The 21,631-nt window shown below is 38.1% G+C and overlaps 1 protein-coding gene across 6 annotated transcripts in view; it reads right to left on the bottom strand.

The window, feature by feature from the left end:
* Positions 1–21,631, bottom strand: part of RPS6KA5 (ribosomal protein S6 kinase A5) — a 147,573-nt gene that overhangs the window by 14,386 nt on the left and 111,556 nt on the right. For 5 of the 6 annotated variants that reach the window (XM_069465225.1, XM_069465223.1, XM_069465222.1 and 2 more), the window contains 7 exons: positions 14,429–14,579; positions 11,040–11,201; positions 9,732–9,857; positions 9,203–9,336; positions 8,430–8,523; positions 4,571–4,741; positions 212–403 (listed from right to left, as the gene is read on the bottom strand). In XM_069465225.1, the coding sequence (XP_069321326.1) occupies positions 212–403; positions 4,571–4,741; positions 8,430–8,523; positions 9,203–9,336; positions 9,732–9,857; positions 11,040–11,201; positions 14,429–14,579 (1,030 nt within the window). The remainder of the gene's footprint in view (positions 1–211; positions 404–4,570; positions 4,742–8,429; positions 8,524–9,202; positions 9,337–9,731; positions 9,858–11,039; positions 11,202–14,428; positions 14,580–21,631) is intronic. The other variant, XM_069465224.1, reaches the window with a different exon arrangement.

Here is a 21,631-nt window from a genome sequence, read left to right on the forward strand (position 1 = left end):
AATATTTCAAAATAAACCAAAACAAAAATTATTACATTTTCTCTAATATAAGTTCCAAGAAGGGGAAATATTTTTCTGGCAGGCCTCTAATTGGTTATACAGAAAAGAAACCAATTTACCAATTTTTCTGCAAATTTAAGAAAAACATTGAAGAGGGAAAGAAGTACAGAGGACACCAAAGAACTGACCAGCTCTATTAAAGTGAACTCACCAAAATGACGCCCAAGCTCCACAGGTCACAGGACTCATCGTAGCCGTTATGATTCAAGAGTTCGGGGGCCGCATAATGAAGAGTGAAGCATGGTGTCTTAAGAGGCTGATTATCAGGTGGCTTTAGGCGTGCAAACCCAAAATCAATTATTTTAATTTCCAAATTGTCATTTTCATCAGTGAACAATAAATTCTGCAAGATACCAACACTTAATTAGATTCTCATTAAAATGTCATGGGATTTGCTGATTCCATTTATGTAACACTCTGTATATTGATGTTTATTCATGCACAGAGAGAGGTCTCATGGGGAGGCTCTGGGGGCTGAATGTCAATGCCTTGTTGCTTTCTGCTTTATATCTTTTTGTATTATTTCAATTTTATAATGTCACGTGAAACATTTTTGACTGCACCATGCCCTTCTGATGTCAGATCCTTTGTGTGTGCTTTTCTGTCTACTTGAGTTTGTCTTCTACTTCCTCCGCCAACCTACCTTCCAGCCTGGCTCACGTACCTCTACTGCTCATTTAGAGATACCACCCCAATCATCTCACCAAATTGAAATTAGAACTTTTAATATTTTCTCCTAACACTACTTACTTTTCCTTTCTGGCACTTATCACTTCTGCAGATTAGGGTTAGGGCCACTCCACGCAGGATCTTAGCAAAAACTCCTCTCTCAGTAATTACCAGTTTAATGCTTTCATCCCCACTGGACCATAATTCTATACGGGCAACAACTATATGTCCATCTTATTTATGACCCTGTCCCTAGGGCCTGGCATAGTCATAGAGTAGGTGCTTTGGAAAATATTTGTTCATTGAATAAAGTCATAGATAAAATATCTATATAATATCTAGTATATTCAATTAAAGAAGACATGGTGGAGATATGCATTACATTTCAGAAATATTTTCTCCAAAACAGTTAATACTCCCTTAAATATTCAGACAACAATATCATTTCGAATCACTCATCTGCCGAGTCTTCTAGATCTATGGTTCCCAACCCCTGGTCTGCAGCCTGTTAGGGACCAGCTGCAAGGCTCCACAGCCCCGAACCCAACCTTAGAAAAATTGCCTTCCATGAAAATGAAACTTAGGGGGGAGGGGTGCACAGCAGGAGGTGAGCAGTAGGCAAGCCAGTGAAGCTTCTTCTGTATTTATAGGCCGCTCCCCTCCCTGTCACTCCCATCACCTCCTGAGTTCCGCCTCCCCCTCTCCCCACCCAGGCCGTGGAAAAATTGTCTTCCATGAAACCAGTCCCTGGTGCCAAAAAGGTTGGCGACCACTGGATCACTAAGCCTTTACTGTACTGCTTTTGTATTTATCACATACTTAATAAATGCTAACTGTACTAATGCACAAATCATTTTACTAAGTCTATCAAGTTAGTATCGAAAGTAAGTGAATCTGATTATATTGTCTTTAGACATCCTAACAAAATCTGTTATGCCTTTATAGTCATTAAATTATTCCTAGCTCTGGAACATCACTTGCTTTGTTAATACTATTCTAGCTGAAATAAAAGACATCATAGATGGCTTCATTGATACAAAGAAGAAAAATCTTCTAAGCCTTCCAGTAAAAGCTGAAATGAATAAAGTGGGAGGGCAGAAAAGCAAAAATTTAACTGAAAAGATTTATTACATTTTCAATAATAAAAATGCTTAATCCTGAATAGGTGACAATTGAAGTCCCAGCTGGGGTTCATGATAATGTGTAACAGGTGACAACTGAAGTCCCAGCTGGGGTTCATGGATGTGTGCTTGGGAGAGGTCCTTCAACAAAAAACATCTGAGCTCCTCTGCAGTGCAAAGCACTGGGCCACACAGAGCAGTGAACGAAGCACACCTGGCCCGTCTCACTGAGCCTGCTAAGGCTTTGGAAATGCCTTAAGTTTATTCTATATTAAGACTAGTGAAAGATTTTCTTGATCTTAATTCTTGAAGTAGAGGAAATGAGGGGACATGGCATTCACTTTAATTTGGTGACTTTAATCCATCCCTCCTATATCCTGAGCATGTGGGAACACACTGCTCACTTGTCTGCCTCTTCTCTCAAAGCACAAAGTGGAGAGTTAGAAACAGTTCTACATGGAGGAGGGTATACGGGGTTAGGAATGGTAGGATGTAACCATGCAGTCCCCTTTTATCCTCATCCCAAGTTCTGCCTGAAATGAATTTGATATATATAACTTTTCTTAATCTTTCAAGAGTATGGGATCAGTCTGAAAAATACAAAGCAGCTTACTAAGAATGTCAGCCAGCTTCTAAATTTATCTGACTCTCACCTGGACTTAGGATTTTGCCTATGCAGAAAATGAATCCCACATAACTATCTACCAAAAAACATACAAGATCTGAAAATGCGACATGTGGCCAGACACAGTGGCTCATGCCTATAATCCCAGCACTCTCAGAGGCTGAGGTGGGAGGATTGCTTGAGGCCAAGAGTTTAAGACCAGCCTGGGCAACATGATTGGACCTCATATCTACAAAAAAAAAAAAAAAAAAAATTAACCGGGCATGGTGGTAACGTGCCTGTAGTCCTAGCTGCTTGGGAGATGAGGAGAGTGGATCACTTAAGCCCACGAGTTCGAGGCAGCAGTGAGCTATAACTGGCTACTGCAGCCTGGGCAACACAGAAAGATCCTGATTCGAATTAATTAATTAATAAAATAAATACATGGGAAAGGGGTTAAACTTTTCATGTGAAATAATATACTCTGCCATTTAAAAGTCCAAGTGAAAAATATTTTATTAGGAAAATGTTAGTTCAAAGGTACATTTTCATTTCTCTAAAATCCAGTTTGATTTAGGACTATAATTGTAGTAGAATGTCCTAACTAATCTGACAGTTCTACTTCGTTTCAAGTGACTATTTGAAAGAAAAGCTTTATTCCAAACAAGAAGAATTAAGCTACATAAGTACCTTTTTATCAGGAAAGTAAGAAGGCAAATTTAAATTTTGTTGGAGAAGACAGTTGCCTCATTTGAGACTCATGAGATGACAGATGGCTAGTTATCAAAGAATAAAACATGTGAAAATGAATTCTATACAGTCATGGAACAGATCTTTTCAATTAAAAAAAAACTACATGCTTGTTCCTTGTCTATCAAGAAAACATTTAAGTGGTGTGCTTTCACATTTAAAAATAGACAGCTAATCTCCAATGTACAGAGCACCATATTTTCAGTGGGTGTTACGTAGGAGAGTGAGAACTAGGAAGAAGGAAGCAGAGGGGGAGCTACCATAGTTGCAAGTTAACAAACACAATTTACTTCTGATTAATTACTAGCAACATGAATAATGGTAATAGAAAGTACATAGAAAGAAGTTTACATACTTCAAAGGAATAAATCAATTATATTTGAATGCACAGAATTCCATTTTTTAAACATCCTCTTCCTCCAATAATTCAAGATACTTGAGTAAAAGGCAAAAATAGTGCTCTTAGAGAAATATTCTTTTGTGGTCTAACCAAAAAAGGAACACCAAATAAGTTAATATTTTAAATATACTTGAAAATGCATTATAATCACATGATAATTAAAAATAAAGTTCTATTTTGGGGAGGAAATATGTATAATTTTGCATATGGTAGAGGATGAATCATTGTTACCTTTTTATAAATTATTGGGGTTTTTCAATTTTCATTATTTTGTTGATTGTCTAAAAGGGAGGAATTTTCATATATTTGATACTAAAAAGGGATCATTCTAGAGTTAGAACCTTCTTTATTAACCTTTCAAAAGAAGAAATATATGAAAAGCTGCTACTTCTGCATTGCTACACAGTTCTATAAATATTATAGCACATGAGCATAGAAAAGCACATATAAAGATGGCATCACTCATCAAACCAGGACAATTCTTTATGTTTAAGTATTTAGAATAGAATTATATACATTTCTATTCATGAGCTAACCAATTTTATTACATATGTAAAAAATAAGCTTTCAAAATACATCATTAAAAAATTCTCTAAAATGTTGTGTGTGTGTGTATACATAGAGAGAGATATATAGGGGATATTATTTTCTTCTACAAAAATTTCCATTTCTATTTTTAGTCCACAACTGTTGCATGAAGTATTTTTTCCATAAAAGGCTCTCACACTTACAAATATACCCTCAAGATGATCAGCTGGCAAAAAAAAAAAAAAAAAAAAGACAAATTTATTTTAGACTGAACATAAAAGAAAAAAAAAATCCAAGAGACATATTTTCAAGTATCTATTTAACAGCCCTGAAAGTAAAAAACCAAAGAACCTCCCTCCCCCCAAAATCCCACATATTTGGAGGACCTTTAATAACAATGCTAGATTGAATTATGTAAGAGATCACATTATTTTATACCTCGGGTTTCAAATCTCTGTGCACCACTCCAACATCATGCATGTGGCTTACAGCTGAAACAAGCTTCCGCATGATATAGCTAGCTTCTGTCTCACTGAAGTGTTTCTTTTTCTTAATGCGTTCAAACAGCTCTCCCCCATTCAGAAGTTCCATCACTAGAAATGTGTGAAGCTATGAAAAAAAAAGAATGACATAGAAGGCCTTACTTGAAGAGCAGCATAAGTCTATTAACATATAAAACATTTATTGACTATTATCTATCACCAATCAGTTTAAATAATCCCTTGTTAAAATAATCAACAGCAATACTTGTATCTTAGAGAAAAGATTGAAGGCTTTTTTAGAATTCTATTTCAGAATGGAAAATTTCAAGTATTGCAGTGAAATCTTTATACTGCATATCCTTTCCTTGACTAATTCTTTCATTAGTATTTACTTATTTATTTTTAGATAAGGTCTGGCTATGTTGTCCAGGCTGGTCTCGAACTTCTGGGCTCAAGGGATCCTTCTGCCTCAGCCTTCCAGAGTAGCTGGGACTACAGGTATGTACCAACGCATAGCACATGGCGAATCCCTTCCACTCCAACCCTCTTATCAAGGTTACACATCTTTCTTTTCAAAGTGTGACCTAGTGCTGACAATAATGTGAAATCATCTGCTTTAAATAACACAGAAGATTACTGAGTGTGGGCAACTATGCATATGAAGCCCGGCACACCCATTTAATAGAAATTTACTTTTTAAAAAAGGTATTATTCGATGATGTCATTCTGAACCTCTTTTTAGGACTCAACTCATTAGCTTTAGGGTTTCTGTTAATATTCACTACAAATACCCATAACTAACTGTGTTTTTTTAAAAAGTTGCTTTTGATCCCAATAGCATTTCTTAGTTTCTTCGTAAGTTATACATTTACTATACTTTGCATTTATTTCCCTTTTTTCCCCTTTGGTCCTTTTCTGTGAGAATGCATATATTTCCATAAAGAAAATAACATAGGAGCTATCAAAAAGCAAAGGACTTATATTGGCTCTCAAATGAACACAAATGGTTTAGAAAAAGATAAAATGTCAGTATTTTGATTCAGGTGCTATGCCTTACAGCACTAACATCACTCAAACAAAATATGTTTTCTTTTGAATTAGCAAAACTCAGAAAAATTGCTTCATAACAAACATATACATTATCCAGAACATACTGGACAAATCATAAAGGGTGAACAAACTTTTTCATAAGAAAATTGCTCTAGGCTACCAGAGATCAAGCTAATTTGAGTTTCTGCATCAGACAAATCAAGTTAAGGTGGAAGGTCTGCTACAAGTATAGGCTGGTGAGCTTTAAAAAAAGATGGAAGGCAATACCTAATAGTGGTTTAAAATACAGTTTAGAGTCTACTTGGATTTGGATGCTGGTTCTATTACTTATTTACGATGTTGGGGATGCTACCTCACATCTATGAACTTTAGGACCCTTATCAATAAAATATACATAACAATGAGAAAATGTATGGGGTAACTTGAATAATGGCCCTCCAAAGATGTGCATGTCCTAATCCCCAGAATCCACGGTGGTTACATCATATGGTAAAAGGGATTTTTGCAGGTGTGATTAAGTTAAGGATCTGGAGATGGGAAGTTTTTCCTGAATTATTCATCAGAATCAGTAGTATGAGATGGGACCATGGGAGCAAGAGATTAGAATGATACATGGAAGGGTCACATGCCAAGGAACGTGGGTGATCTCTAGAAGCTAAGAAAGGCAAGTAAATGGATTGTCCCTGAAAGCCTCCAGAAGAAACCAGCCCTGCCAACACCTTGACTTTAAACCACTGGGACTGATTTTTAACTTCTGATCACTAAACTGTACGATAATAAATTTGTGTTTTAAGTTTGTGGTGACTTGTTGCAGCAGCAATAGGAAACTAATGGAGTATGTAAAGCACAGACAAGGTACAGAAAAAGACCTATGTTACTGCACAGGCAAAGGGGAAGACCCACCTCAATCAATTTCACCCCTTAGTTGCAAAGCACTGTGGATACAGGGATGATCTAGGCAACTGTGTTATCATGCTGGGAAAAACCCAACATATCTTTCAACAACTGCATAATTAGAATGATAATATATTTATACTAGTGTGTAGAGGATGTCACATGACAATTTAAATTTTAGTAACTCTTGAATATAAAAATAGTAAATAATCAACTTAATGTGACATAAATAAAAAATCAGGGATATAGTTCCTGAGCTCTGACATCAGTCTGAAGGTCAGAGATCAAATAGGATGTAGCTAGGGGCACAGCTGCGAATCCATAAAGGAGGGGTGTCTAAGGTCATCCACCAATTCCTTGAATGATATGTGAATTTCCTCTACATCATCTTCAATGGGAGATTGTCCAGTCTCTTCTTAAGCACCTCCGGTGGACAGGGGACTCGCTACCTCCACTAGTGCTAAGCAGCTGATTAGGCAGGAGGCAGAAGGGAAGCCAGGAGAGCACGTTGTCCGAGTCCTCACTTCAAAGGTATTCCTTTTCTGACCACGAGAACCAAAGAGCAAGCAGAGGATGATGCCATTTTTGGGTGCTCACTGCCAGATGTGAAAACCAGGCCGTGTTTCTGCCTCCCATAAGGCAGTAGAGCAAAGTAAATAAAAGCTTGCTGGGCTCTGAAGTTGGACTGTGTAGGTTCGGATCTCAGCCTTTCCACTCAAACTGTGAGACCTGGTTATTTAACTTCTGTGTCTATTTTCTCACCTCATGAAGTTACGGTAAGGACTGAATAAGTAATACATATACAGTGTCTGGCACAACACCTGGACCACACAAGGTGCGTGATAACAAATGGCAGCAGTTACTGTGGTTATGATGCTACTGCCGCTGCGGCCTGGTTTCACCACAGTATGCCATTCTTGGCCACGGTATTTGGGCAGATTTCAATGTGGTAAAGAACTAGGCCCCATCTATTCCAGGTCACAGATGTTACAGCAGCACAACAAAGACAGCCCAGAACTGGCGACCAGGTTCTCCCCACCAGATTTTCACTGACTTGCATGTGACCTCGGACCAGTCTTATGACCCTGCAGAATCTCAGTTTCTTCACTGGTAAAATTAGGGCAAACCACATTCAGGATTGGTTTTAGGTCTTGCGTCTCCATGCTGTCCCGAGTAGGACTGCATCCTCCCACCCCACCCAGTCTCAGGAGGAAAGAACAATGTAGTAGAGCAATTTCTGTCACTGGAGGTGGCAGTGGATGGGGAGAGGAGACACAGACCTTACACAATGGCGTGCCTCCCAAATCCCAAGTGGCACGCTTCTGTGTTAGGTTCCTGAGGGAAAGCAGGGCTGGGAGTAGAAGAGGAAGGGGCAGCAGGACCTGGCCTTGGGACTGAGCAGAATTTGCCACCTGGAGCAAGAAGATGTGGGGGAGTATCTTTGCCCTCTGCTTCCTATTTGTCCTTTAGCTTGCAGTGATTAGGCTCAAGGTTCTCTAAGTTCTACTCTGGCAGTGAAGGGAAAGTTGAAGACTCGAAATTCCCCAGTACTGAGAGGTATGCAGGGCCTAAGTGATGGTGAGTAGCACAGGCACTGGCAACAAGCACACTGCAGCTAGTGACAGCACCACTGAGCTCCTGTCCCCTGTCCTTCTGCTACGTTATAGGTGGCAATTAGTCAGTGCGAAAAGCAGAAGCGAAAGGACAAACTGATTTGAGGGAGGTTAAGAATTCGTGCGTGGAGTAGTTTCTCTGCCCTTTCTAGAGACTGGGTGATGTCCTATACCCCTGACTCTGACCCAGCAGCACCAACAAAACTGAAAAGTAGAACCTTCTATGTGAATTAGTACACACAGAAAAAAGTGAGATACCTGATCATGAAACACTTCATGCAACTTCACAATATTGGGGTGTCCTTCACAGAGTTTCAGAGCTGTTATTTCTTTCTGAGTATTGGCTTCCATCCTGCAAGAGAAGTTAGCATCCACATGTTTCTTCAAGCAAGTTTTTATGTCAGTATTGCCCCAACCCTAATTTTGTTTTTATTTACGGTACATTCAGAATACACATGTCAAAGTATCGGAATGAGGTTTCCGTGAAAGTAATGAATCATACCACCCACCAAAAAAAGTAATAAATTATACTGGAGAATATTATTATTTCTGAGTTAGAAAAGCGCTAATCATATGAAGAAATGGATACTCTATTTGCCTGACAATTGGGTAAAAGAATATACAATCATGAAGATAATAATCAGTTACCAAAACAACTAGCTGGCTCTGAAAGCTACCAGTAGCATGCTAAATAATTTTACAGAAAAGTATTTCAAATCTACAAGTAATAGAAATGGCAAGAACTGCTGAAATCATTAAGTGAACCTTATTAAATATATTGATGCCACAAAAAATTTTCTCATAATAAATTCAAAAACATACCAGACTATGATTTACGTCTAAATGGGTTATTTTATCAGAAAATATCTATTAGAGCTAGAAGTATAGTGGACCAACTGAAAAGTGGTTAAACCTGTGGATAAAATGCCTTACAGTATACTGTTGGTTTCCTATTAAATAAATATCTCTTAGTTTACAGAATTCAATGACAAGTATGAATATATAAGAAAGACTGCTATAAATGGTCACACCTTTTGCTGATTATTTTGACTGCAAAAGCTTGGTTACTTTTTTTGTGTGTGCACTTTCGACAAATTGAAAAACTTCCTTCTCCCAATGGTTTGTCCTTCAGATCTAGGTCATAGTGTTGATAGAATGGAGAGTCCTGATAAGAAACCAACATCATTTAACTTAAGAAAACGTTAGTAATACATAAGGGATAAATAAAATCGTAGAATAATACAAAATTATTAAGATTAATAAATATGAATGGAATATGTTTATAATCTAATATTTATCCTACTTTAGTTCATTTCTATTTTCATCTATATCATTTATTTAAGATACATAATTCTGTCATTGTACAAAGGAGCTCATTCAAACTGATATTAATAATTCTCTATGGAAAATATTGCTGTTTCCATTTTTTCATTTCTTAAAATTGTACTTTAGTTGAATGGTAAATCTATTACATTTGCCGGATTTAAGAATGTTAATTAGTGTTGGTATTTAAACACTCATGCAAACAGATACGTCATTTAAGTAACCACACTTATGTACCTTCATCATTGCACTCCTGGCAACATTTGTCACTCCAGGGCGTTCAACTCCCATGTGAAACTGCAGAGGGTCTATGACAGCTGCATTACGCTTGAAGAGGATGGAAGGAGCAACAAAGGAGTAGCCCTAAAAAGGGAAAGGAAGGTAAAGAATAAAGATTTGCAACTTTACCATTTAGCACAGACTAGATTGTAATTATTTTTTTTTCTGAGACAAACACTCAAATATTTGTTGAGATGAATACAATTTTATTTTATTTGCTATCCAAAATACAGGATTATCTCAAATCAATTGAAAAATGCTTTTCAGAAGGAGATAATGCCATCTTCTGGTAGAATTAAGCCAATTCCAAAATAAACGTCGAAACGTCTTTGTATTCCACCCCCAAAATCTGACTCGTAGCTGTACTTCTCCTGCATCGCTGATAAAAGTTCACTTATGAACAATTAACTTCTCAAAAAAGATACAGTCAAGGTATTAAACAAAGTGGTCCAAGTGCTGTTTTGTAAACTTGAAAAATCTTAATAGCAAGTTTCATTAAAGTTAGTTTCTAATTCAGCCATCATTTGCCTCTTATTTATTTCTTCAGAATAATTAAATTTAAAATCAAGTTTTGGAAGAGGACAAAATCTAATGGCAGAATGATATGCTGAGCCAAAAGTGGTATAATGATGGCTGATTAATCCGTTCAAGCTAGAACATCCACTAGTTCATTAACCTTTTTTTAAAACATCTACTAACTGCCTGGTCATGTGGTAAAAAGAGATATGAAATGAAGAGACACAGTCTGGACGACCAGATTAAACCATACTAAAGGTACACTTAGAGGAGTCAAAGAAGTAAAGCTATGATGCCATTTAATAGTTAGAATATTTTATCTTAAGTCTGATAATGATCCTTTCCTAAATATAAAACCCTTTCGGAATTTTTTGCCAAGAGCTAGCAGTTAAGATTATTCACTGAAGAATTAGATAACATTGTGAACTAAACTATATATATATATGTATATATATATGAATAGAGGTAAAATAAAGTATTATTGTATTTTCTATAAAAGAGCCATAAGAAGAATAAAATTTCAGGTACAAAATTAATACTTCCTTATATAAAAAATAAACACATAACTATCTATTTAGCAAACCGTAAGCTTCAGTTTACAATCTGCAGTTATTTCTGTACTCAGTAATTCTGAAGAGATTAGAGAACTCCATTTTTAAGATGCTAACAAACTACTTTAATATGAGAAAATTAATCTTTTCTTTTGAAGCACACACGGCCAACACACACATGCACACAAGGGGACAGTACCTGAAACAGCCTCTCAGAGCTCTGGGGCAGGGCAGCGGGAGAATAGGTGGGATCCATTTCTGTGAATTCTTCTGCAAAGTTACTCACATCTAATTCGTCTCGAATGACTGGCTTAAATGGTGCGGGCACTTTTTTGGCAGCTAAATCATCCCAATTTATTTTCTAAAGCAGAGAAAGAAAATTGGTAGAGTAGAAATCAACAAAGTCAAAATATATTTTCTTATTTTTTAAATGATGTTTCCTTCTTTCTCTCTCGAAATATATTTTCTAAAAATAGCAAAGATAGATGAGGATTTTAATTAACTAATAGGAAGAGAGATAAAAAATAAGGGCATGTATTTCAAACCAATAATTAAAAATATTTTTTTCCCAAGCAAGAGCATGTTTTCCCACTAGGTTATAGCTCCAGCCAGTGCTGTGTCTGAAAGCTGAGACTGCTTTCTATCACTGTTTGAGTCTCACAGCGTCCTCTGGGGGGCACCAAGACACCCTAGTTTACCCGTAGAGATAATAAAAATTACTCTTATCTTGAGCCTCCTGAGGAAGGCGTTAAGCCAAAAAGAAAACAAACAAAAAGCCCCAAACAAAACAAAAAACCATAATAAGGGGGTTCCAAATGGTCTATGGACATGAATAGTAGCTCTAAAGGAAAATTTCTACTTTCTAGAAGCAGTGTTACTTAGCTCTCCCCCTGTACTTGCTTTTCCTCCTAGTCATCTGGACAGATTGGAAAATAAACTCATTATAAATCATGCATTTAACTTATGTCTGTGAGTTTAAATGATGTGATTGCTCTTTTCTCTTTTAACTGAATTCAAGCATTTTAAACACTGCCTCCTACCTCTCCCATAGAATAATCCAAGCCCCCTTTCCACCCCTGTCAGACACCTACTGAGTAACTACTATGTTTTATACTATTCAGATCCAACCCTCTGCATTTGCTTTATGCTATGTCACTTAAAACAATCTCAGATAATGCTTACTGAATTGAATCCTACAGATCTCCTATTACCATATTACTTCAAATCTAAGATGTTATCACTGATAGTAAGATACACCATTATTTTATGTACCACTAAGAAAAAAACATTAACAGAATATAAGATGATGTCCACTGTAACATGCACAGTGAGTTCAGTGGTGGGAAAATGTGAAAATGTACACTTCTTAGTTGGTGAAATTCAGTAAGTTTAATCAACTAAAATAAAAAGTTTTTATTATATTCCCTGTGGAGGAAATGGAAATAAAACAATTACAGATCTTTAAATTTTTCAGCTAGAATCAGATTTAGAGATCATTTAGTTTGTCTTCATTATTTGATCCAGAAGAAAACTGAAGCCCAGAAATAAGAATTAACCTATTCACAAATACCAGTTGGGGTAAGACCCAGGATTTGAACACAGGCCCTTGATTTTCTAGTTAGTGCTCTTTCCTCTATGTAGCTGTCGTGTTTTCCATTATAAGCATATGATTTGTGCTTGGCTATTGTACATACATTAAGAGAAACTTCCACAGTAAAGGGCAATTTAAAGAAATATGTTATTAGAATGTTTAATACGTAAAAAAAATTGAACGATATTATGATCTTTTCCACTCCAGCTCCATTTATGAAGAAAGAGACCACTTAGGTCTTTACAAGTAGACTTCTGGTCTTTTTTAAAGCATCCCTCTCATTTAAAAAGTCAAGGCAATTAAGTAATCTAAAATTACTATTCTAAGCTATCAAAAAGAGAAATTTAGCTAATATGAAAGACATACTGCAATATTCACAAACACAGGGAAAAATGAAGAAAAAGATCTTAGGAAAATATAATTGGGGGTATTTTGCTTGAATAGTTCCTTGAATTTTACCTAATTTTTGAGATAAACTTCTGAACAAGATACTTAAGTCTGTTCAAATAGTAATCTTGCCAAGCCATATGAATTTATGAAATGCACATGAGAAGTTCATTTTATTCTAAATGTATTTCTCACCATGTTACTGAACTTCTGTAAGAGGTGCATTAATATTGTAAAACACGATTACACCGATAGACTAAATATGCCTTTTTTGAGCATAGAAGTGCAGAGAGATAATTCCCTTTTTCAATCAATACTTTTTTCTTTTTTTTCCTTTCTTTTTTTTTTTTTTTTATTTCATCTTGTTATGCGGGATACAGAATTGCAGGTTACATACGTTGCTCCTGTACCGCCTTTCCAATACTTTTTTCTATGTTTAAAAAACAATAACAACATGAAAGCTTACTTGACAGAGAAGTTTTTTCTTTTTTTTCTTGATAAAAACATAAATAAAACTTGGATGGCCCCTTTAGATCATAAAAGGTCATGACTGTTGATATAATGAAATTTTTAAAAAGTCATACGTGGCCAGACACAGTGGCTCATGACTGTAATCCCAGCACTTTGGGAAGCCGCTGTGGGAGCATCACTTGAGGCATTTAAGACCAGCCTGGGTAACATAACTGTCTCTACAAAAAAATAATTTAAAAAATTTGGCAGGGTGTGGTAGCACAAGCCAGTAATCCCAGCTACTGAGGAGACTTGAACCAGTAGGATCACTTGAGCCCAGGAATTTGAGGCTGCAGTGAGCTATGATACGGTCACTGCACTTCAGCCTGGGCAACGAAGCATGACCTTATCTTTAAAAAAACAAACAAACAAACAAACAAAAAAATCCAATCACATGCCTAGGCCTTTTCAACTCAAAGCCATGGCATCCCAGGTTTGACCATTTAGCCTGGAAATCAGTAGCCAACTCAATTTAACCTTTTTTTCCAGTTATTTAATATTTTGGTGTTTTTTGGACTAAACTGAGCAAACTAAATTGAGCAGATGTGTTGGTGCTCTGTAGAATGGTCTCATTAGGCTTTTTCAAAATAAGAAAAGCACTGTCACAAAGACAAAAACAATGAATAACTTTCTTTGTCATGGATATGTAACTGAGAAATAGTTAGATTTAAATTTTTTTTAAGATTTCTCCTAGGAAAAGAGGAAGAGATGAAATCACTATCCAAAAGGTGACATACAGTGGCAGTGATAGCTCATGAACTCAGAGAGCGGTAAGAACTATAACGAAAGTCTCCTTAGTCCATATGCCTAAATCACAAGATCATAAATGGAAACTTAGAAACTCTAACCAATTATTATATAGAAAATTGAATGCTATTATGATCCTCTCCACTCCCACTCCATTTAAGTCCATACAAGTAGAATTTGGGTGCTTCCTAAAGGGTCCCTGTCATTTAAAAAAAAAAAAAAGGTGCAATGTATGTGAAACTAGGTGGGAAATGACCTCAGGAGGGACTGTGTCCACTAATTTCACCAAGAGTGCCCAGCACCCTGAGAACAGCAGGCACTATGAAACCCTCTGTCTGTTCAATAAATTTCACCTGAAAGAAGAGATGTTCTTTGATTTCATCTGCATCACGTGGACCACATCCTAATCGCTTCTTGGGATCTTTCATCAAAAGACGCTGAATGAGGTCTTTAGCTAAAGCACTCATTTCTTGGGGATATGGAGGCTCACTTTTTAATATTCTCCTGTAGGCAGATAAAATTTGCTGTTAAAATAACCAGAGGATGAAGTTATAGTCGATGGCATTTTTAGCAAAAACAAGCACAGTGAAACACTCTGAAATTGAACGACATGTGAAAGAGATATTTAAAATGAATCTAATACCTCAATCTTCAATAAAGCTGACAAAATATCTAAAATGAGATACCATGAAGTCAAATTTTTGAAACTCAAATGAGCAGGAACAAAAAATATTGGCTCATTTTCCAGCATACATCACTACTAATGGGAGGCTATATCCCAAACATTTCACTAGTGGGGAGAAAAAAAGGAAAGCCTGGGGCTAGATTAGCCCTCCCAGATATAGAATAGACTCTGTGATTAAAGACTTCACAACATAGGCAACTCTTAAATTCAGGTAAGTGGATTCAGCACTCAGATTTAAAAAGACGAAAGAGAACTGCAACAGTCCCCACCTCACTCCTCTTTCCCTGTGTGCCAGCAATCCTAGGGGGCCGGCGGGAATGCACAGGGAAGTCGACCAAGACAGGGTGAGTCAGACCCACTGGAGATGGTTCAACTCCTGACACCTGAAAACAGGCACTGGCCCTGGGGCTTTTCATGGGGCGAAAGCATCTGCTTCGCTATTCGCTACTACAAAACAGCCAGGCAAGCCCTGTGAGGCAGGTGGAGCTCAGAGATGGAGTGAAGTCTACTATTTAGTATGGAAAATAGAAAAATCAGTTTCTTGATGAGAAATTTCCTGTCATGTCACAGAAGAAATCAATCCGATCCAAGCATACCTTTCCCCCTCTTAAAAGCCAGATCAATACATTAATGATAAAGAAACAATGGAAGGGACTGATTGAAATTGAGAACCTTAACACGGTGTATATGAAGATAAAAAGTTGCTCCATTATTTGGGTTTGCAAAAAGATCCCCTACGGTACATTGAAATATTAATAACTGTTAGATAATCAAACTTATAAGAGACAGTATAGTGTGGTACAAACGTTGACTTTGGGGCCAGGCTGAGGCCTATGCTGGCTCCGCCTTGACGTTGCATGACTTTGAGATAGTTAATTAACCTCTTTGTACCTCAGTTTTCTCACCTGTAAAATGGGGCTAACAACAGCATCTACCTAAAATGGGTATTATGATGCTTAAATAAGTTAAGATGTGCAGAGTGCTTAACACAGCACCTGGAACCCAGCAAATGCTTGATGAACGTGAGCTACTAAGTGTTACACTCTCCTTCTAAGGCAACCACACAGAAAACAGGCCTAGCAGCTGTGTCAAATGGCCACCGAGAATCAGTGAGATGATAACAGAACTGTCATTTTTGATAAAAAAAATTCCAGCAATGTTGTTAATCTCAAAGTTAATTCTATTTCTAGCACTCCATTCTGGGAACCCAAGAAAATGTTGGTAGAACAAGGAAAGAAGCAGTACCCTCCTTTCTTTTTGTTTAATATTCTGTTGCTCACAGCTTTGTCAGGGTTTTCAGCATTGGTAGAGACAATCTTCTCAGGTCAGGTGCAGGCATACCTGCGGGAGAAACTGGGAACCCTGCTTCTTGGGGAAAAATAAACATAGCCTTGCCCATTTTCTCTGCCTTTACTATTTTTTTCACAGGAAAGAATCCTTCGTCTAGAGGATTAGTGTCTAGATAAGCACATTGTTGGCGACATTCACTTCTGCTGAATCAGGGTAGAGAAATGTGCACTTTGGCTAACACTATCTTAGGGTACTGTACCACCCATCACCTCTTAAACCTTAAGAACGTTGTAACACGTATTGGAGATCTACTCCGTACCAGGCACTAGGGAAAGAGCAGTCAGGTCCTGTGAGGACATACAAAGGAGAAATGTCCACCGTGGTGGGTCCATCCTCATAAAGAGGAGCACCCGAAAGCAGGGGTAGCTCTGCCGAGATGCCGAGACTGGAAAGGGGAGCACGGGAGACCAGAGGCACAAGTTGGGAGGAGGCGTTCTGGGCCCACAGCAGGACTGGTGTGGGCGGCAAGTGCCAGTGTAGGGAGCTAGAATTTTAGATTCAGATGAGGCAGGGATCACATCAGGAAGAAACCGAGTAGAAAGCTGAAGACGTTTCTGCGGAAAACAGTGCTGATGAGGGAGCCTGGAGAAACACCAGTGAGTCCCAGAGCCTTCTCTTTCCTGAGGGAAGACAGTGTGGCCAGAACCAGCAGGAGTCGGCCCTGGCAGAGGGTGATGAACATTCTGCCCCAGCTTGGAGAAGTGCAAGCAGAAGGCACACAGGACACTCACTGAAGGACATCACTTGGGTACCCTGTTGTCCCACAGGGTTTCCTCAGCGATCTGGAGCGGTTCTGATGCCCAGTCCTGTCAGAAAACTGCAGCGCCAGGAAGAGGTCCAGAAACTGGGAGTGGGGTGGTGAGGAGAAAGGACTTGCAGCAGGCTAAACTTATCTCCAGATCGTTTTTCTTATACTGTTTCCTTGAAACACACTGGGTTAAGATGAATGTGACATGGCATTTGTGTTAGGTTGTTGTGAAAGCCAACTCGGGAAGTGAACTGTATCTGGAATGAGGGCCGAGCAGGGATGTAGGGCCTGAGGGTTATTTCATCCAGGACTATTTAAAAGACTTTCAGCACAAGCTTCTATGCGTTATTGCTTATCCCCAAGGGAGTCCTTGTAGGGCCTTGGAAGCTATGCTCATGGGTAAGACACAGCTGCTGTGCTGAGCTTCCCATGCTGGGGGGGTCCACCCCTACCTGCGGGCTCTCATCACTCTCACCACAGAGGCCAAGTGTGTCCTCTGGGGGCTGGGAAGCCATGCCGCAGAAGCGGTTAGAAGGACCCCTGATGAAGATGCGTTTGATGTTGTCATGCCAATACACTGTTTCCTGTCCTGTATCCTTCTATAAGCTAAGTAGAACTGGTACCAGATTCCAGCCTATTGTGACGCATGAATGTAAATGTCAACTGAACCCCAGATGACTGCTAGCTATACAGAATGGGTTATGCAGAAACGGGGAGGAGGCGGAGGATTTCGGTGGGATAGTCAGTCATAACAATGCTAGAGCACCCTGAAACAAGGGCAGGGAGACATTTCTCCAGTGTTGTTCCACTTCACCTCCTCAATGTGCTTGATTTCTGAATTGGCAACAACCCAAAGTTTTTTTCCTTGCTTCAAAATGAATCTGGGAAACTTCAGAAATGAACTGCAATTAGGTAGAGCCCAGACAAATCTTAGAGCCCTCTGCAAAGCCAGAACAGGCTCTGAGTTGATATAGCATATTAAACACTTCAAGTGTATGTTATCATTTAATCCATACAACAATCCTAATAAAAGACTATTATCCCTGTTTTATAAATGAGGAACGATTCCTTTCAAAAAAGTAAAGAAATATAAACATTAATTAAAATTTCAACAAGAAATTTGAGAACATGGGTGACTTTAATAACATTTGCAAGAATAAGCACATAGTACAGCTAAGAAAATTCTGAAAAAGAAAATTGGGAGTGATTTGCCTAACTTCATATTACAATGTATGATACAACAAAATTATAAAAGCGAGGTGCTAGTAAAATAAAACATCCAAATCAAGTGAACAGAAGAGACATCTTGGAAAAGAACAAGGCAAACAGAAAAACTTAGTATTGTTTTTAAAAAGTGACTAGCCAACATAGGAAAGCCTATTGGTTCAACAAGTATATTGGGGAAATGAGCTATTTAGGAAAAAACATATAAAGGCAAGATCCTTGTCTTATACCATACCCCAAATAAACTCCAAATGGACTGAGGAATCACACGTATAAAACCAAACAATATAAAATTAAATTCTATAATAATATAAAAATGAATAAAAAATTTCTTCCTATTCATGGACATTAAGTTTCTAAAATCCCCTGTGGCAAAAGAAATTGGCAACTGATTAGCTTAAGAGTTTGGGTACAACGTACACTATTGGGGTGACAGGCACACTATGAGTACACTAAAAGCCCAGGCTTCACCACTATACAAACATCCATGTAACAAAAAACCATTTGCACCTCCTGAATCCATTGAAATAAACTTTTAAAAATTTAAAAAAATAATTTAAGGGATGAAGGGTAAGGACACCAAGATTAAAATTACAACTATAATGGGAGAGGGATGGATAGATGGGTAGACAGGTAATGAGCAAGGGCGGTAAAATAGTCCGGGAGAATCTGGGCAGTGAGCATGTGGGCGGCCACTGTAACAAATGTTTGAAAATCTTTATAATAATGTTTTAGAAAAGTAAACCTATGAAATTTTGTACATATGTTTTGTACGTTCACTGAAATATAACAATAAAGAACTGTCTCAATAAAATCACTACCTTTAAGTACAACAGCATTAGCAATATTGGGCGATGCATACTGCTTCACCTCACTGAGGTTTTGTTCAAGTGTCACCTTTTCACGGAAGCTTTCTCTAATTGTCCCATCAAGAATAGCTGCTTCCCCCAACTCTTTATCCCTTTACTGTTTTAGTTTTCTGCATGGATTTATAGTATACTATATATTTATTTGTATTTTATAAGCCCTGAGCTTACTAAAATTTACTAACTAAAATAGAAGCTCTAAGGGAGTAAGGGATTCTCTTTGTTTTGTTCACTGGTTTATTCCCAGGGACTAAAACATTGCTTAGCACATAGCAACTCCTCAACAAATATTTAGTGAATAAATATCTAATAGCTTTCCATTTACTATACTTTGCTCACTCAGGATCTTTCTTCCCCACAGTTTCAATGAGATGCCCACAAATAACTTTTTTGCTTTTGTGCAGATGGCATGCACTTTCATGAGTCGTTTGTTTATTTCTGTCCTCCACTTAAAGTTCACAATCTTTCCTATTTCTTGACTTAATATTATTGACTTTCACTTCCTGGTTCCCACGTGGTCCCAGAATTATAGAATTATTTATATGCCTGCCCGAGTTAGAAAGAGCTTTCAGTAAACCTCATTTAAACTGTTAAATTGTTGTCCAACACTAGGGGTAAAGGTAAGTACATCATGGTGTATTCAATCAATAGTATGCAGCCATTACAAAATGATGTTTGTAATGAAAGTTTGTAATTAGAAAACAACAGATTGCTTTTGATATAAGTTTAAGCAAAAACTGAAAACTATAAAATTATATTTCTAGTATGAGTACATTATACAGGTGAAAACAAAATAAAATGTATTAAAACATTAACAATGTATATCTCTGGGTGTTATTATTGACTCTTTACGCATGTCTGAAACTGTAACAATGAACATTATGTTTAGAATAGGAACAGTAAAATGAATTTCACTTACAAGATCACCGATCCACTGACAGGAGTACACAGAGTGGCAGGAGGCAAGGGAGTCTTGGACCTTCCCCGTGCAGGCCCACCTGGGCCGCTGTGGGTACTGCCCCAGCATCTGACAGGCATTCCCTTCTTCCCTGGCCCTCGACAACGCTGCCTCTCCAGCACGGCTTCCCTGGCAACCCAGTTCTCAAGGACCCCCACCTCCTTTGTACTTGTACAGCATTCTTCTCACCACTCACACATTTGTCAAAACTTCCGAATATTATGAATTTTCATGTATTTATCCCATATCTTCCCACACACCATATAAATTTCCTTAGAACAAGGGCTGTGCCCTTACATTTCTCTTCCTCCTTAGGACTAAAACATTATTCAGCAAATACTCCACTGATTGATGAAATCAATTCCCTGGCTGTCCGTGGGCCAGCACGTCCCAGTCCTTTCCATGAAACAAGCGTCTGCCAGACTCAGAGGGAAAACAGCAGCATTGCCCATGAGACAGCACGAAGCAACTTTCCAGTCACTGTGTACTTGACCCTGGGCCAACCACACAGTAGCTCTGAGTCCTGAGGCAACTTACATCCCAGTTTCTTCATCTATAAAATAGCATATAGTACTACCTATTTTTCAGAGTTGTAAGGATTCAAGGATATAATGTGGGTGACTTCGTGGCACAGAGGCTGGCATGGGTTGGTCTCCTGGTGAGGGTAGAATTTCAAGCTGTCACTTCCCTTTGGGTGTTACTGAGTTCTTCCATTGCCCACTTAACCTGTGTTCCTCTCCTTGCTACACCCCTCCTGTCACTGGACTCTAGTCTGAAGTTGCTTGCAATTACAACATGTAAAAGAATGTGCAGTCAGTAGTCATTGTGATAAACTTTAATAGACTTTGGGTAACTAGTTCAAAAACCCTGGGAAATGTAGATGCTAATATTAGGTACAGAAAAACCTAGCATGAGGAAGGAAAGAAAATAAGGGAGAAATTGAGAATCAAGGCGGCTTTATAAAATATGCCTATAAAGGATTTTATCATAAAGACATAAAAAGATAAAAAGCCAAGCAAAAAATAAATTTGATCTCTTCTTAAAAGCAAGACATCTATAAACAGAAAATTTTTTAAAACACCAGTGGGCTAACTCAAAGTGTTAACTGACTAATGAACATGGATAAAATACAAAAATACAACAGAATTACTGTCTTGATTTTGTATTCAAAAGAATGTAGCAAGTCACACAAAATCAATGAATCAAAATAATTACCTAAAGAGAAAAACTCCTTGGGAGGCCAAGGAGGTCAAATTAATTACCCAAACCAGGGGTTGGCAATGTTTTTTGTAAAGGGCCCATGGAAGGCAGACTTTAAAGACAGTCCCCAGTGATCATGGCATCCTTGTAGTCACAGCCCCTTAAGTGTGGGCTGGACCTAGTGCCTTTCTTCTTACCAATGTTACACAGTAAACGTGACAGCGTGTCACTTTCATGATTAGATTAGAAAACATTCCATCTTCCCAGGGACTCTTTCCAGCTCATATGCTTTGATAAAGCAAGCTGCCATGTCAGGGAGGCCCACATGGCAAGGAACTGGGAGTGGTCTTCAGCTAACAGCCAGCAAAGAACTGAGGCCATCAGTCCAACAACCCACAGGTAACTGAATCTTGCCAATTTAACCACGTGAGTTTGGAAGCAGTTTCTTTCCCAGTTGAGCCTTGAGATAACTATATCCAAGCCAACACTTTGACTGCAGCCTGTGAGAGACCCTGAAGTAGAGGA

This window comes from Eulemur rufifrons, chromosome 2 (genome assembly GCF_041146395.1).
Source record: "Eulemur rufifrons isolate Redbay chromosome 2, OSU_ERuf_1, whole genome shotgun sequence".
NCBI lineage: Eukaryota > Metazoa > Chordata > Mammalia > Primates > Lemuridae > Eulemur > Eulemur rufifrons.